Source organism: Carcharodon carcharias, chromosome 17, assembly GCF_017639515.1.
Source record: "Carcharodon carcharias isolate sCarCar2 chromosome 17, sCarCar2.pri, whole genome shotgun sequence".
Lineage (NCBI taxonomy): Eukaryota > Metazoa > Chordata > Chondrichthyes > Lamniformes > Lamnidae > Carcharodon > Carcharodon carcharias.
The window spans coordinates 61,413,079-61,431,182 of record NC_054483.1 but is presented as its reverse complement, the minus strand read 5'-3'; the positions used below and the strand labels follow the sequence as shown (position 1 = coordinate 61,431,182).

The 18,104-nt window shown below is 44.4% G+C and overlaps 1 protein-coding gene across 3 annotated transcripts in view; it reads left to right on the top strand.

Moving 5' to 3' along the window:
* The window catches only part of LOC121290012 (pantothenate kinase 1), a 79,850-nt gene that overhangs the window by 44,800 nt on the left and 16,946 nt on the right, over window positions 1-18,104 (top strand). For all 3 annotated transcript variants that reach the window (XM_041210136.1, XM_041210137.1, XM_041210138.1), the window contains exon 4: window positions 5,629-5,805. In XM_041210136.1, coding sequence (XP_041066070.1) covers window positions 5,629-5,805 — 177 coding nt within the window. The remainder of the gene's footprint in view (window positions 1-5,628; window positions 5,806-18,104) is intronic.

Below are 18,104 nucleotides of genomic sequence, written 5' to 3'. Positions count from 1 at the left end.
GGTCTGCCAATAAATGTTCCCAATTACATTTACTTTTCCTACTCCCATATCTGTTCATCACCATTTTTTTTCATCCACCTATCCATTCTAATCTTGAATCTTGCTGTCATTTCTGCCTCAACCACAAACCCTGGAAAGTGGTTTTTCACAGCCGCATAACCCTTTGTTAAGAAGTTGTTCCTTCTCGCTGATCTAACTTACATTTAATTTGAGACTGTGACTCTTCATTCCAGGCTGCTTAACTATTGGACACAGTGCTTTTTCAAAACTTCCTATGAAAGTGTCCCTTAATCTAACAAAAAAAAAACACTTTTTCTTTTTTTTGTGTATTTCCTCATACTAGGCTGCATCCTGGTGAATCTGTCTTATACCCACTTAAAAGCCTCTATCTATCCCAACGTCTGGAAGTCAACACTGCACGTAGGACTCTGAAAGCCTTATTAATGTTTCATATAAGTTTATCACTACCTCTTGACTTTTACATTCTATACCATCTGAAAGCAAGAACTCTTTTATTTTCCAGCCTTATCAACCTGAGGTGCTTGCCTTTGATGTTCTGTGAACTTCTTCACCAAATCCCAATGCTTTACAAAAACATCAAGCCTTCAGTACATAATTACTGTCATTTTTTTGCTAAAATGTATCACCTCAAATAGCTGAGATTAGTTAACAAAGACAGTGATCAAAGTGATGATCTTTTACATCCATATGGATCAGTGGCACATGGGTTTATATGGGTCAGTAGTATACCTGCCAATTCATTTACCATCTGAGCCACAGAGGACAGGGAACTATGACCTGTGACTTCTTGTGCTCAGTTTGAGTTTTAACTTGGACCGTTGACCTCAGTCATGGTCAAATGCTTATTTTACTGAATTGTGAATACACATTTCTCCTTTTGGATGTTGTTACTTGTTAATTACCTAGGACTATCCAGTGACATTAATGGTAAGAACTGTCTCCTGAAACTTGATTAGTCGCTTTATGAATTCATGGAATAATTTCTTTGAGCATTTCCTGAAATTTGCCACAGCTTTCCCAGTCCGAGGAGTTAGCGTTACTAATGAGAGCATAGTTGTGCCATCTAGTGGGTGGGGTAGACGTTGCCAGAGCTGCTGGCCTTTTCAAACCCTCCTCAAACTGCCAAGTACATGCCGCAATGAGAACCCTCTTTCAGAATTGGGCCCTTATTTCTCAGAGCACAAATTGACTTTTTGTTTAGTTAATTAGGTGCAAGATTCATTCCTTTTTACATCTCATAGTTTTCAAGTTGCAGGTTAAACCATTTCTTCCTCATGTTCCAGAAGATCCACTCTGACAAAACAATACAGAAATCAGAATCTACATTCCCATTGTGCAACGAGTGCAAAGCTTCAGTTAGAGAATACTGACATGTCTGTTTTAGACATGAATAATCAAATGTTTAGTCAGAATCAGCCAAAATACACAAGGAAAGGGCGTCTCATTGGCGCTATCCAGTGTGTTGCCAAACCGATTTGAACATTGGTTTCTGAGTACAGCTGGCCAGCTATATCACGATAGGAAAAAGCCAAATCCTTGGTCTCAAAGTACAAGCAACGGTTTCACTAGAAACCAACTCCATTCAAGGAATGCAACTAATCGTATTAAAGCATCTCACTCTATTTGCAGCAGGCACAGTTGACCATACCATCCTTGTCTAGCATCTCTTCATTGACTTCTGGCTGGCTGGGACTGCTCTTTCCTGGTTCCATTCTTATCTGTAATCGTAGCCAGAGTATCACATGCAATGACTTCTCTTCTTGTTCCACATCATTACTGTTGGTGTTCCCCAAGAATCTATCCTTGGTCTCATCTACATGCTGCCTTTTGGCGACATCATCCAAAAAGACAGCAGTAGTTTTCACCTGTATACTGATGACATGCAGCTGTACCTCACCACTACCTCTCTCAATTTCTCTACTGTAGCTAAATTAACAGACTGCTTATTTGTGCAGAAATTGCCTCCAGTTAAATATTGGGAAGATAGAAGCAATTGTTTTCGGTTCCCATACCAAACTCCATTCCCTGGCTATCTCTCTCCTTGGCAATAGTCAGATTAAATCAGTTTGTTTGCAAGCTTGCTGTCATTATGACCCCGAGATGAGCTTCCAATCTCATTCGCTTCAGCACTAAGACTGCTTATTTCCACCTCTGTAACTTTGCCCTGTCTTAGTTCACCTGCTGCTGAAACCCCTATTCATGCCTTTGATACCTCCAGACTTGACTCTTCCAACAATCTCCTGGGTAGTCTCTCACATTCTACCCTATGTAAACTTGAGGCCGTCCAAAACACTCTGCCTGTGTTTTATCTCCAAGTCGCATTCCCTATCATCCCTGTTACTTAGTCAAGCAATATCTTGATTTCATTCCAGTTTTCGAATCCTTCTGTAGCCTCGCCCCCTCCCAACCTCTATAATTTCCTCCAGCTCCACAAGCCTCCGATGTATTTTTTTTTTCATTCATTCATGGGATGTGAGTGTCACTGGCTAAGTCAGCATTTATTGCCCATTCCTAATTGCCTTGAGTATGTGGTGGTGAGCTGCCTTCTTGAACCATTGCAGTCCATGTGGTGTAGGTACACCCAGAATGCTGTTAGGGAAAGAGTTCCAAGATTTTGACCCAGCGACACTGAAGGAATGGCGATATATTTCCAAGTCAGGATGGTGAGTGGCTTGGGGGGGAACTTCCAGGTGGTGGTGTTCCCATGTATCTGCTGCCCTTGCCCTACTGGATAGTAGTGGTCATGGGTTTGGAAGGTGCTGTTTGAGGAACCTTGGTGAGTTCCTGCAGTGCATCTTATAGATGTTGGAGTACAATTCTGCTGCTGCTGATGACCCACAGCGCCTCATTGGATGCCCAGTCTTGAGTTGCTAGATCTGTTTGCAGTCTATCCCATTTAGCACGGTGGTAATGTTAGACAACACAACGGAGGGTTTCCTCAACGTGAAGGCAGGACTTCGTCTCCACAAGGACTGTGCGGTGATCACTCCTACCGATACTGCCGTGGACAGATGCATGTGTGGCAGGCTGGCGAGGATGAGGTCACGTATGTTTCTCCCTCTTGTTGGTTTCCTCACCACCTGCCAGAGACCCAGTCTAGCAGCTGTGTCCTTTAGGTCTCAGGTGTAGTGGTGCTTTCAAGCCACTCTTGGTGATGGGCATTGAAGTCCCCCACCCAGAGTATATTCTGCACCCTTGCCACTCTCAGTGCTCCCTCCAAGTAATATTCAATATGGAGGAGCACTGATTCATCAGCTGAGGGGGGACAGTACATGGTAATCGGCATGAGGTTTCCTTGCCCATGTTTGATTTCATAGGATCTGGAGTTAATGTTCAGGGCTACTCCCTCCCAACTGTATACCACTGCTGTCAGCTTGCTGGGTCTGTCCTGCCAGTAGGACAGGACATACCCAGGGATGGCGAGAGTGGTGTCTGGGACAGTATGGGCTGTAACTTCCGACTAATGTTAGAAAGTGCTAGCCTGCAGATATTAAAAGAAGTAAATGCACATTTACCTGGTCTTGAAAATTGTATTGCTACTTCCGTTCGCCAAAGCTGCTAGGGGCCTACAGCGAAAGAATCCTCCCAGTGAACTGTAGCTCGAGTATTCAAGGAGGACATGTGTGGGATGGGGGGGGTGGGGATGGCGGGTGGCAGGGGGGTGGGCGGTGGGGGGAGGGTGGCAATGGGGTGGTGCTTGGGGGGTTGGCAATGGGGTGGTGCTCGGGGTGGGTGAGAATGGGGGGGAGTGCTTGGGGGGAGGGTGGGAATGGGGGGGGGATGTTCGGGGGAGGGTGGGAATTGGCGGGGGGGAATGTTCGGGGGAGGGTGGGAATTGGGGGGGGGGGTGTTCGGGGGAGGGTGGGAATTGGTGGGGGGGGGATGTTCGGGGGAGGGTTGGAATTTGGGGGGGGGGATGTTTGGGGGAGGGTTGGAATTTGGGGGGGGGGATGTTCAGGGGAGGGTTGGAATTGGGGGGGGGGGGGATGTTCGGGGGAGGGTTGGAATTGTGGGCGGGGGATGTTCGGGGGAGGGTGGGAATGGTGGGGGGGATGTTCGGGGGAGGGTGGGTATGGGGGGGGTGATGTTCGGGGGAGGGTGGGAATGGGGGGGGGATGCTCGGGGGAGGGTGGGAATGGGGGGGGGATGTTCGGGGGAGGGTGGGAATGCGGGGGGGGGGGATGTTCGGGGGAGGGTGGGAATGGGGGGGGGGATGTTCGGGGGAGGGTGGGAATGGCGGGGGGGGATGTTCGGGGGAGGGTGCGAATGGGGGGGGGGGGATGTTCGGGGGAGGGTGGGTCCAGATGTCTTGTTGGTGGGTTGGGGAGAGAATCCAGAGGGTCAGGGGTAGTGGTGAGGGCTGAGGGTTGGGGGCTGGTGAGGTAGGTATGGGGTGTGGTGGGATTGTTGGGGGATGGGGGGAACGGTCTGGGTCTTTACAATAGTTACCCAAAAGTAATAATAGGTTTTCATTCTTCTAACTTTTTCTGGGTAATGATTGGTATAACCCTGGCGGAACATTCCAAAGTTTGTGATTTAAATCACGTTTTCAGATGGTTCCTGGCGCAGGTCAATTGTCCAGAGGAAGTGTGCACTTCTAGGCAATTGTCATGCAAACCCTTACCTGGGAACTTGCCAGAGGGGTTCCCCAGTGCATCTTTGGGGTACCCCCCAAATCTAATGCTGGGAAGTGCAGAAGTTACAGGCCTATCAGTAAGATATGATTTCGTGAGGATGACTATGTCAGGCTGTTGCTTGACTAGTCTGTGAGACAGCTCTCCCAACTTTGGCACTAGCCCCCAGATGTTAGTAAGAGAGACTTTGTAGGATCGACAAGGTTGAGTTTGCCGCTGTCGTTTCTGGTGCCTAGGTCGATGCCAGGTGGCCGTCATTCCTTATTGACTTATTTTTAGTGGTCTGCTACAACTGAGTGGCTTGCTAGGCCATTTCAGAGGACACTTAAGAGTCAACCACATTGCTGTGGGTCTGGAGTCACATGAAGGTCAGAGCAGGCAAGGACAGCAGATTTCCTTCTCTAAAGGACATTACCAAATCAGATGGATTTTATATGATAATCGACAAATTCCAGATTTTTATTGAATTCAAATTCCACCATCTGCCGTGGTGGGATTTAAACCCAGGTCTCCAAAGCATTACCCTGGGTCTCTGGATTAGTAGTCCAGTGACAATGCCATGATGTCACTGCCTGCCCAAGGTACTCAAGAAGCCAGAATTAGGGGAACATAGATACTTTGGAGGCTTGTGGAGATTTTAGTTGCTTCACCATTGATGGACAGTACTTAAGTTTTCTAGGCACTAAGCTCTATAGTTCCCCTCCATACACCTCTCCGTCTTTCTAACTCATTTTCTCCTTTAGGATGCTCCTTAACACTTAACCTTTTTAACCAAGCTTTTGATCTGCTGACTAACACCTCCTTAAATGGCTTGGTGCCATATTTTGTTTTATAATACTCCTGTAAAGTGCCTTGGGATGTTTTATTGTGTTTAAGGAGCTATATAATTAAAAGTTATTGTGAATAAAGACAGTCATACTGAATGCTTTTTATCTGCATTTGCTTCACAATTACCATTTTTCCCCTTCCTCAGTCTTGGTGGAGGAACTTTCCTCGGCCTGTGTTGCCTGCTTACTGGGTGCGAAACCTTTGAAGAAGCTTTGGAGATGGCAGCGAAAGGAGACAGCACTAATGTAGATAAACTAGTTAAGGATATCTATGGAGGAGACTATGAGCGGTTTAGCCTACTAGGATGTGCGGTAGCTTCCAGGTAAGTCCCAGCTGGAGCAACCTGTTGTCATTCGTGAGATTGGGCAGGAATTTGAATCTCATTAAAACTGCCTGAGGTTGGGATAATGTGCAGCCTTAAATTCCCATGGAGGATGAGTGTTACTTTACTGAGAATGTGTGAGTAGTTTTTAATAGGTTCATAAGGAACATTTTTGAGATCCGCTGATGCCAACAATTGGAGATCTTCCTCTACCTGTTCAGAACCTGCAGGGTGGTCTCACCACAAGAAGGAAACGTTTCGGCGGGTCGACCCTGCCTGACTACCTTTCTGCCTCTGAAAACGCAGGCAGTTAGCCTGGGCCTTCAATAATTTGTTTCAGTTTGGGGCTTTGGGCCTTGACTGACATACTGGATGCTGGCGGGTTCAGTGGCTCAAAATATACTGGAATGGGCATCTCACAGTATGCCCAGTTAGTCTTTTTCCTTTGCCATATAGCTGAAAGATTTTGCTCTGTAAATTACTGGAAGTGCATGCTGATGAGCAACAGAGGATCAACTGAGAAATAGGATGAATTCAAAGCAACTAAGTTACAGAAAAAGAAATGGAATGTTTGAATTGAGAGGGAGAAAGAGGAAGAAACTATCTTAAAAATTAGCAATTTCTAACAATTTGCTGCCTACAGGAATGCAACTCCACAGTTCAGTTTCATTTGTTCCATTCCGGCCTGCGGGAACATAAGTCTGGTCATTGAAAAGATACCAGTAGTGTTAAGTACTAGCCCTATGGAATGTTGAATTGGCAGTTAAGGTGCAAATGCACAATAATGGCAAGCCCTCTTGCTTTAATTTTGCTTTTTGAGCACATAGAAGCAGAACCTGTTGCAAGTGACAGGGAAGCAGGTAACTGCATGTTTCACTAGATTATAATTAGAGAGGGAGACAGGTTACTGCATGTTTCGCTGGATTATAGCTTGTGAGAGGGAGGCAGGTTACAGCATGTTTCACTGGATTATTATTAGAGAGGGAGACAGGTTACTGCATGTTTTATTGGATTATAGTTAGTGAGAGGGAGGCAGGTTACTGCATGTTTCACTAGATTATAGCTAGTGAGAGGGAGATAGGTTACTGCATGTTTCATTGGATTATAATTAGTGAGAGGGAGGCAGGTGACTGCATGTTTCACTGGATTATAGTTAGTGAGAGGGATGCAGGTGACTGCATGTTTCATTGGATTATAGTTTGTGAGAGGGAGGCAGGTGACTGCATGTTTCACTGGATTATAGCTTGTGAGAGAGAGGCAGATTACTGCATGTTTCACTGGATTATAGTTAGTGAGAGGGAGGCAGGTTACTGCATGTTTCACTGGATTATAGTTAGTGAGAGGGAGGCAGGTTACTGCATGTTTCACTGGATTATAGTTAGTGAGAGGGAGGCAGGTGACTGCATGTTTCACTGGATTATAGCTTGTGAGAGGGAGGCAGGTGACTGCATGTTTCACTGGATTATAGCTTGTGAGAGGAAGGCAGGTTACTGCATGTTTCATGGATTATAATTTGTGAGAGGGAGGCAGGTTACTGCATGTTTCACTGGATTATTATTAGAGAGGGAGGCAGGTTACTGCATGTTTCATTGGATTATAGTTAGTGAGAGGGAGGCAGGTTACTGCATGTTACACTGGATTATAGTTATTGAGAGGGAGGCAGGTGACTGCGTGTTTCACTGGATTATAGCTTGTGAGAGAGAGGTAGGTGACTGCATGTTTCACTGGATTATAGCTTGTGAGAGGAAGGCAGGTTACTGCATGTTTCACTGGATTATAGTTTGTGAGAGGGAGGCAGGTTACTGCATGTTTCGCTGGATTATAGCTTGTGAGAGGGAGGTAGGCTACTGCATGTTACACTGGATTATAATTAGAGAGGGAGAGGAAGGTGACTGCGTGTTTCACTGGATAATAGTGTGAGGGAGGCAGGTTACTGCATGTTTCACTGGATTATAGTTAGTGAGAGGGAGGCGGTTGACTGCATGTTTCACTGGATTATAGTTATTGAGAGGGAGGCAGGTGACTGCATGTTTCACTGGATTATAGTTAGTGAGAGGGAGGCAGGTGACTGCATGTTTCACTGGATTATAGTTAGTGAGAGGGAGGCAGGTTACTGCATGTTTCACTGGATTATAGTTTGTGAGAGGGAGGCAGGTTACTGCATGTTTCGCTGGATTATAGCTTGTGAGAGGGAGGTAGGCTACTGCATGTTACACTGGATTATAATTAGAGAGGGAGAGGAAGGTGACTGCGTGTTTCACTGGATAATAGTGTGAGGGAGGCAGGTTACTGCATGTTTCACTGGATTATAGTTAGTGAGAGGGAGGCAGGTGACTGCATGTTTCACTGGATTATAGTTATTGAGAGGGAGGCAGGTGACTGCATGTTTCACTGGATTATAGCTTGTGAGAGGGAGGCAGGTGACTGCAAGTTTCACTGGATTATACCTTGTGAGAGGGAGGCAGGTGACTGCATGTTTCACTGGATTATAATTAGTGAGAGGGAGGCAGGTGACTGAATGTTTCACTGGATTATAATTAGTGAGAGGGAGGCAGGTGACTGAATGTTTCACTGGATTATAGTTAGTGAGAGGGAGGCAGGTGACTGCATGTTTCACTGGATTATAGTTAGTGAGAGGGAGGCAGGTGACTGCATGTTTCACTGGATTATAGCTTGTGAGAGGGAGGCAGGTGACTGCAAGTTTCACTGGATTATACCTTGTGAGAGGGAGGCAGGTGGCTGCATGTTTCACTGGATTATAATTAGTGAGAGGGAGGCAGGTGACTGAATGTTTCACTGGATTATAATTAGTGAGAGGGAGGCAGGTGACTGAATGTTTCACTGGATTATAGTTAGTGAGAGGGAGGCAGGTGACTGCATGTTTCACTGGATTATAATTAGTGAGAGGGAGGCAGGTGACTGAATGTTTCACTGGATTATAGTTAGTGAGAGGGAGGCAGGTGACTGCATCTTTCACTGGATTATAGCTTGTGAGAGGGAGGCAGGTGACTGCATGTTTCACTGGATTATACCTTGTGAGAGGGAGGCAGGTTACTGCATGTTTCACTGGATAATAGCTAGTGAGAGGGAGGCAGGTTACTGCATGTTTCACTGGATTATTATTAGAGAGGGAGGCAGGTTACTGCATGTTTCACTGGATTACTATTAGAGAGGGAGACAGGTTCCTGCATGTTTCATTGGATTATAGTTAGTGAGAGAGAGGCAGGTTACTGCATGTTTCGCTGGATTATAGCTTGTGAGAGGGAGGTAGGCTACTGCATGTTACACTGGATTATAATTAGAGAGGGAGAGGAAGGTGACTGCGTGTTTCACTGGATAATAGTGTGAGGGAGGCAGGTTACTGCATGTTTCACTGGATTATAGTTATTGAGAGGGAGGCAGGTGACTGCATGTTTCACTGGATTATAGTTATTGAGAGGGAGGCAGGTGACTGCATGTTTCACTGGATTATAGTTAGTGAGAGGGAGGCAGGTGCCTGCATGTTTCACTGGATTATAATTAGTGAGAGGGAGGCAGGTGACTGAATGTTTCACTGGATTATAATTAGTGAGAGGAGGCAGGTGACTGAATGTTTCACTGGATTATAGTTAGTGAGAGGGAGGCAGGTGACTGCATGTTTCACTGGATTATAGCTTGTGAGAGGGAGGCAGGTGACTGCAAGTTTCACTGGATTATACCTTGTGAGAGGGAGGCAGGTGACTGCATGTTTCACTGGATTATAATTAGTGAGAGGGAGGCAGGTGACTGAATGTTTCACTGGATTATAATTAGTGAGAGGGAGGCAGGTGACTGAATGTTTCACTGGATTATAGTTAGTGAGAGGGAGGCAGGTGACTGCATGTTTCACTGGATTATAGTTAGTGAGAGGGAGGCAGGTGCCTGCATGTTTCACTGGATTATAATTAGTGAGAGGGAGGCAGGTGACTGAATGTTTCACTGGATTATAATTAGTGAGAGGGAGGCAGGTGACTGAATGTTTCACTGGATTATAGTTAGTGAGAGGGAGGCAGGTGACTGCATGTTTCACTGGATTATAGCTTGTGAGAGGGAGGCAGGTGACTGCAAGTTTCACTGGATTATACCTTGTGAGAGGGAGGCAGGTGACTGCATGTTTCACTGGATTATAATTAGTGAGAGGGAGGCAGGTGACTGTTTCACTGGATTATAATTAGTGAGAGGGAGGCAGGTGACTGAATGTTTCACTGGATTATAGTTAGTGAGAGGGAGGCAGGTGACTGCATGTTTCACTGGATTATAGTTAGTGAGAGGGAGGCAGGTGACTGCATGTTTCACTGGATTATAGCTTGTGAGAGGGAGGCAGGTGACTGCAAGTTTCACTGGATTATACCTTGTGAGAGGGAGGCAGGTGACTGCATGTTTCACTGGATTATAATTAGTGAGAGGGAGGCAGGTGACTGAATGTTTCACTGGATTATAATTAGTGAGAGGGAGGCAGGTGACTGAATGTTTCACTGGATTATAGTTAGTGAGAGGGAGGCAGGTGACTGCATGTTTCACTGGATTATAATTAGTGAGAGGGAGGCAGGTGACTGAATGTTTCACTGGATTATGGCTAGTGAGAGGGAGGCAGGTTACTGCATGTTTCACTGGATTATTATTAGAGAGGGAGGCAGGTGACTGAATGTTTCACTGGATTATAGTTAGTGAGAGGGAGGCAGGTGACTGCATGTTTCACTGGATTATAGCTTGTGAGAGGGAGGCAGGTGACTGCAAGTTTCACTGGATTATACCTTGTGAGAGGGAGGCAGGTGACTGCATGTTTCACTGGATTATAATTAGTGAGAGGGAGGCAGGTGACTGAATGTTTCACTGGATTATAATTAGTGAGAGGGAGGCAGGTGACTGAATGTTTCACTGGATTATAGTTAGTGAGAGGGAGGCAGGTGACTGCATGTTTCACTGGATTATAGTTAGTGAGAGGGAGGCAGGTGACTGCATGTTTCACTGGATTATAGCTTGTGAGAGGGAGGCAGGTGACTGCAAGTTTCACTGGATTATACCTTGTGAGAGGGAGGCAGGTGACTGCATGTTTCACTGGATTATAATTAGTGAGAGGGAGGCAGGTGACTGAATGTTTCACTGGATTATAATTAGTGAGAGGGAGGCAGGTGACTGAATGTTTCACTGGATTATAGTTAGTGAGAGGGAGGCAGGTGACTGCATGTTTCACTGGATTATAATTTGTGAGAGGGAGGCAGGTGACTGAATGTTTCACTGGATTATAGTTAGTGAGAGGGAGGCAGGTGACTGCATCTTTCACTGGATTATAGCTTGTGAGAGGGAGGCAGGTGACTGCATGTTTCACTGGATTATACCTTGTGAGAGGGAGGCAGGTTACTGCATGTTTCACTGGATTATAGCTAGTGAGAGGGAGGCAGGTTACTGCATGTTTCACTGGATTATTATTAGAGAGGGAGGCAGGTTACTGCATGTTTCACTGGATTACTATTAGAGAGGGAGACAGGTTCCTGCATGTTTCATTGGATTATAGTTAGTGAGAGGGAGGCAGGTTACTGCATGTTTCGCTGGATTATAGCTTGTGAGAGGGAGGTAGGCTACTGCATGTTACACTGGATTATAATTAGAGAGGGAGAGGAAGGTGACTGCGTGTTTCACTGGATAATAGTGTGAGGGAGGCAGGTTACTGCATGTTTCACTGGATTATAGTTAGTGAGAGGGAGGCGGTTGACTGCATGTTTCACTGGATTATAGTTATTGAGGGAGGCAGGTGACTACATGTTTCACTGGATTATAGTTATTGAGAGGGAGGCAGGTGACTGCATGTTTCACTGGATTATAGTTAGTGAGAGGGAGGCAGGTGCCTGCATGTTTCACTGGATTATAATTAGTGAGAGGGAGGCAGGTGACTGAATGTTTCACTGGATTATAGTTAGTGAGAGGGAGGCAGGTGACTGAATGTTTCACTGGATTATAGTTAGTGAGAGGGAGGCAGGTGACTGCATGTTTCACTGGATTATAGCTTGTGAGAGGGAGGCAGGTGACTGCAAGTTTCACTGGATTATAGTTAGTGAGAGGGAGGCAGGTGACTGCATGTTTCACTGGATTATAATTAGTGAGAGGGAGGCAGGTGACTGAATGTTTCACTGGATTATAGTTAGTGAGAGGGAGGCAGGTGACTGCATGTTTCACTGGATTATAGCTTGTGAGAGGGAGGCAGGTGACTGCATGTTTCACTGGATTATACCTTGTGAGAGGGAGGCAGGTGACTGCATGTTTCACTGGATTATAGCTTGTGAGAGGGAGGTAGGTGACTGCATGTTTCACTGGATTATAGTTTGTGAGAGGGAGGCAGGTGACTGCATGTTTCACTGGATTATAGTTAGTGAGAGGGAGGCAGGTTACTGCATGTTTCACTGGATTATAGCTAGTGAGAGGGAGGCAGGTTACTGCATGTTTCACTGGATTATTATTAGAGAGGGAGACAGGTTACTGCATGTTTCATTGGATTATAGTTAGTGAGAGGGAGGCAGGTTACTGCATGTTTCGCTGGATTATAGCTTGTGAGAGGGAGGTAGGTTACTGCATGTTTCACTGGATTATAATTAGAGAGAGGGAGTCGGGTGACTGCGTGTTTCACTGATTATAGTTTGAGAGGGAGGCAGATTACTGCATGTTTCACTGGGTTATAGCTAGTGAGAGGGAGGCAGGTTACTGCATGTTTTGCTGGATTGTAACTTGTGAGAGGGAGGCAGGTTACTGCATGCCTCACTGGAGTATAGCTTGTGAGAGGGAGGTAAGGTACTGCATGTTTCACTGGATTATAATTAGAGGGGGGGCAGATTACTGCATGTTTCACTGGATTATAGTTAGTGTGAGGGAGGCAGGTTACTGTATGTTTCCCTGGATTATAGCTAGTGAGAGGGAGGCAGGTGACTGCATGTTTCACTGGATAATAGTTAGTGTGAGGGAGGCAGGTTACTGCATGTTTCACTGGATTATAGTTAGCGAGAAGGAGGCAGGTGACTGCATGTTTCACTGGATTATAGTTAGTGAGAGGGAGGCAGGTGACTGCATGTTTCACTGGATTATAGTTAGTGAGAGGGAGGCAAGTGATTGCATGTTTCACTGGATTATAGTTTGAGAGGGAGGCAGGTTACTGCATGTTTCACTGGATTATAGTTTGAGAGGGAGGCAGGTTACTGCATGTTTCACTGGATTATAATTAGAGGGGGAGGCAGATTACTGCATGTTTCACTGGGTTATAGCTTGTGAGAGGGAGGCAGGTTACTGCATATTCCACTGGATTGTAGCTTGTGAGAGGGAGGCAGGTTACTGCATGTTTCACTGGAAAATAGCTAGTGAGAGGGAGGGAGGTTTTTTTTTTCCTTCACGGGATGTGGGCATTGCTGGCTTAGTCAGCATTTATTGCCCATTCCTAGTTGCCCTTAAGAAGGTTGTGATGAGCTGCCTTCTTGAACTGCTGCAGCCCATGTGGTGTAAGTACACCCACAGAGCTGTTAGGGAGGGAGTTCCAGGATCTTGGACCAGTGACAGTGAAGGAATGGCGATATATTCCCAAGTCAGGATGGTGAGTGACTTGGAGGGGAACTTGCAGGCGGTGGTGTTCCCATGTATCTGCTGCCCTTGTCCTTTTAGACGGTAGTGGTCGTGGGTTTGGAAGGTGCTGTCTAAGGAGGCTTGGTGAGTCCCTGCAATGCATTTTGTCAATGGTACATACTGCTGCCGCTGTGCGTCAGTAGTGGAGGGAGTGAATGTTTGTGCAAGGGATGCCAATCCAGTGGGCTGCTTTGTCCTGGATGGTGTCAAGCTTCTTTAGTGTTGTTGGATCTGCACTCATCCAGGCAACTGGATTATGGTTAGTGAGAGGGAGGCAGGTTACTACAAATTTAAAGATAAAAACAAAAAACTGCGGATGCTGGAAATCCAAAACAAAGACAGAAATACCTGGAAAAACTCAGCAGGTCTGGCAACATCGGTGGAGAAGAACAAAGTTGACGTTTCGAGTCCTCATGACCAGTGCTGTTGAAGGGTCATGACGACTCGAAACGTCAACTTTGTTCTTCTCCGCCGATGCTGCCGGACCTGCTGAATTTTCCAGGTATTTCTGTTTTTGTACTACAAATTTAACTTGTCTGCTTCAGTACCTAAACCGTACCTACAAAATTGAAATAAACAAAAATCAGATTTAAGAAGTGTATTTGCTTGATTAGCAGCACACTCAACAGCTCAGACACTGCTGTTTTCCTTGGTTTCATTCAAGTGTTTAAAATGGGAAGACAGGACAACTGCCGCTATATTCAGTGATTCATCTGCCGTCCTGATGCTGAATTGTATTGTTGGTCAGCTGAAGTGGTTTAGATTAGAAAAAGAAGAGAGTGAGAAGTAGTAATATTTTAAAAAGCAGCAATAGGATTTAAATAGCAAGGTTCAATCATGTTATTGGAAGCATATTGCAGACTACTGAACAGTGGAAAGCAAATTGAGGATGACATTTGTAGACCCATTAGGGCGGCTTGTATGAGCAACAGAGTTACAACATTTTAATTTTAATTAGCTAGTAAATTAGAATATGGAAAATGATTGATCGCAGAGAAGAGGTTTTCTTTTTGCAGAGTTTTCAGAATGTTGTTCTCGGTGAATACTCTAACAAGGAAGGAAGCAACACTTCACCTGGTTTTATGCAATGAAGTAGAGCAAGCAGACAACCTGAAAGTAGGGCTGCATTTGGGGAAAAAATGACCATAATACAACTGCTAGGAATAGAGAAGGAAAATGAAAAGCTAAGGACATGGATACTTGACTCTAAAAGAACAAATTACTGCGGTAAGCACAGAAGCTTGGGAAGATTTACAGCATAAAAGGAGGCTATTTAGCGGGCGCAGTTCCGGCTGAAAAAGAGATATCCAGCCTAATCACACCTTTTGACTCCTTGTCTGAAGCCCTGTCGTTTTGAGCACTTCAAGCGCATATTCAAGTGTTTTCTTAAAAGTTGTTAGGGTTTCTATCTCTCCCTTTCAGGCAGAGTCCCAGACTTGCACCACCCTCTGGGTGAAAAAGTTTCTCCTCAAATCCCCTCTGATCTTTCTGCCAATTACTTCAAATCGATGCCCCCTGGTTATTGAATTCTCTGTAAATGGAAGTAGGTCCTACCTATCCACTGTATCTAAGCCTCTTAATTTTATATACCTCAATTAAATCTCTCTTCAACCACCTGTGTTCCAAGGAAAACAAGCTCCACCTATCCAATCTTTCCTAATAGTTGGAATTCTCAATTCCTGACAATATCCTCGTACTCTCCTCTGTACTCCCTCTAGTGTGATCACAGCCTTACTGTAATGTGGTGACTGGAACTGTGTACAGCACTCTAGCTGTGGGCTAACCTTTTAGCATAAGCTTCCTGCTCCTGTACTCTAAGCCTTGGCTAATGAAGGAAAATATCCTGTATGCCTGTTATCCACCTTATCACCTGCCCTGCTACTGTAGCTTGGAATATTAGTCTAGTGACATAAACATTACACTATTGTACCTGGATTACTAGGCCATTAATATAACCACTACTCTAATGTGCTAATATCATCTTTAATTAAGAGAGCCATCCCTCCACCCTTTCCTAGCTTCCTGTCCTTTCTAAATGTCATGCACCCTTCAATATTCAGGTCCTAATCTATGTCATCCTGTGACCATGTCTCTGTACTGGCTATCAAATCATACTTATTTATTTCTATTAATACTATCAGTTCACTTTTTTTGTTTCAAATGCTATATTCATTCAGATACAGAGCCTTTAGTTTTCTCCTTGTGTTATTTTTGTAACCTCTAGCTTTATCTGCTGATTTACTCTTAGATTTGTACACTCTGTCCCTTCCTGTCATGGTCTGTTTATCATTTCCCATATTAGTACCTTTCTCTCTTGCCTTGTCTCTACTCTTTGATTTATCGCATCTTCCCAAATCTGATCCCTTGCCCCCACTATTTAGTTTAACGCCCTCTCTATTTCCCTTGTTTTGCAGCTCACTAGAACACTGGTCCCAGCACGGTTCAGGTGTAGACCATCCCAATGGTAAAGCCCCCACTTTCCCCAGTACTAGTGCCAGTGCCCTATAAACCAGAACGCACTTCTCCCACACCAGCCTTTCAGCCATGCACTCATCTCTAATTTTATGTGCCTTATGCCAATTTGCACTTGGGATTATTACCTTTGAGGTTGTAGAACCATGAAAATTGAGTCTTGAAGCTTTGTGGAAGTTATTCAAAGACAGATGATACTAAAAGAGTTACTGTATATTAAGGTGGACAAATCAGTGGACCTGGTCATCTGAGGATCTTGAGAGAAGCTAGTAAAGTTATATCAGAGAATTTGACTGCAATTTTCGGAAGTCCTTTAGAAAAGACATCTGCCAAAGCATATGTAATGACACTTTCCAGAAAACGAGACACTATAAGCTATTAGAGTCTATAAATGCATGATTAAGTTAGTAAACTGTTGGAGGACCATGAGTTGACTGGAGCTCATTATTGCTTGACTAACCTGATGGAATTCTTTGAAGAAATAATACAGCAGATAGATAAAGGAAATGCAATGGACATGGTTCTGATAGAATTTCAAGAAGCATTTGACAAGTTAGCACATGAAAGACTTAATTCCATTATCTTTGCTCTGAGGGGAATGTGGCTGCATGGATAGAGAGATAGTTGGCACGCAGAAAGCAAAGGGTATGGGTAAAAGGAAGTTAGATTGGAAAGACGTGGTGAGTTATGTCCCACAGAATTGTGTCAAAGCTGCTCTTATTTCCCAAAAATATGAATTATCTATATTTTAGAATTTGTGGAACTATATCAAGATCTGTTGATATTAAACTTGAGGTGAAGGGGAGTGAAAAATTGTTGTAATGGTTATGAAATACTCCAGGAGGACATTCAGTAGATTAGGGGGGGTGGCCAAATAAGTAGTCTTTGCAAGTTATTGTAGAAAATGAGAAGTAAAACATTTTTTAAGCAAGAATAAGGCAAGGACGTACACCTTAAGTAGTAAGAGGTTGAATAGAGTAAAAGAACAGAGAGTCTTTGGTGTGGAGTTACACGGGTCATTCAAGACAACAGCACAAGTTTATAGACCCATCTAGTGTCACGCCCAGTAAATGCATATCATGTTCATAATTTCTAAATCATGAACTTTACTCAGTGTGGAATCTTTTAGAACTGCCTTTTCTTTCAAAATGGGTAGTATGTGCTACAAAAGATGGCTGCCAAAGGTCATCTGACACTGTCTTGAAAGGAGAAAAGCATACATTCCAGACTAAGGGGTCTCAGCTAACTTTTTCTGAGGCCATCCAAATGACATTGTTGAGTTGAAATGGGCCCTTCTGAAACAAAGACGATGATTGTCTCAACTTTCCTCAGGATGAATGTCTTCAAATAAAAATCAGGCAGTGGCTAATCAACCTAAGACCAAATCATATTTGGTAAAGGGAATTGTGAGAAGCCACATGGTAGGGTAGCCATGTTGATCTCCCTTTTAATGTTAAAGTGCTGTTTACAGAAAGACATAGCACAGCTGAAAGGATAGTAACACCTGTGCCTTAAGAACCGAAGTAACACCTTAAGGTCTCCAACCTGCTCCTTTTTGGGACCAACTATACTGCCAACTGACCTTCTGGTAATGAGACTACAAGCAACTAACCTTGCCAACTGCAGAAAGCCTGTCTCTTTGAGAGAATCCTGAAAAACACTTCAGCACATGACTCTGGCTGTTGAACTTAACTAAACTACACTTCAGGAGTGAAGAAGTCCTTTCCATCAACCTGTAACGCATGTTTTTCAGAACAGGGGCAATTGCATGAATTATGAACTATTCCTTTTGTTTATAACTTGTAAAAGTGCATAATTCCCTTCACTCTGCACTTTCTTGAGTGTTTGACTGTGTGTGAGTGCCATGGCATTAGATTTTAAGGGTAGTGCATGAATAAAAAATCGTCTTTATTTAAATCCACAAAAAAGCTTGCTGCTGATTATTCAAATTGTCCACACACTCAGGAGTTAAGAAACACATATGCCTTCCTCTTGTAAGCTAACTGATCTAAGGACAGTGGGGAAGGGAACAGGGATCAGTAGTGTTCTAATGGAATTGGGGACCGTATCCGGGTTCAGGACCAATTGGAGTAAATGATTGAATTTTACATTAAAAAAATAAATTGGAACCAAAAGGGAAAAGTTCAATTGCTGAAATTGTTTCCTTTAAAAAAGGACTACCATAGCAGGCTTCACTTATATTAGCA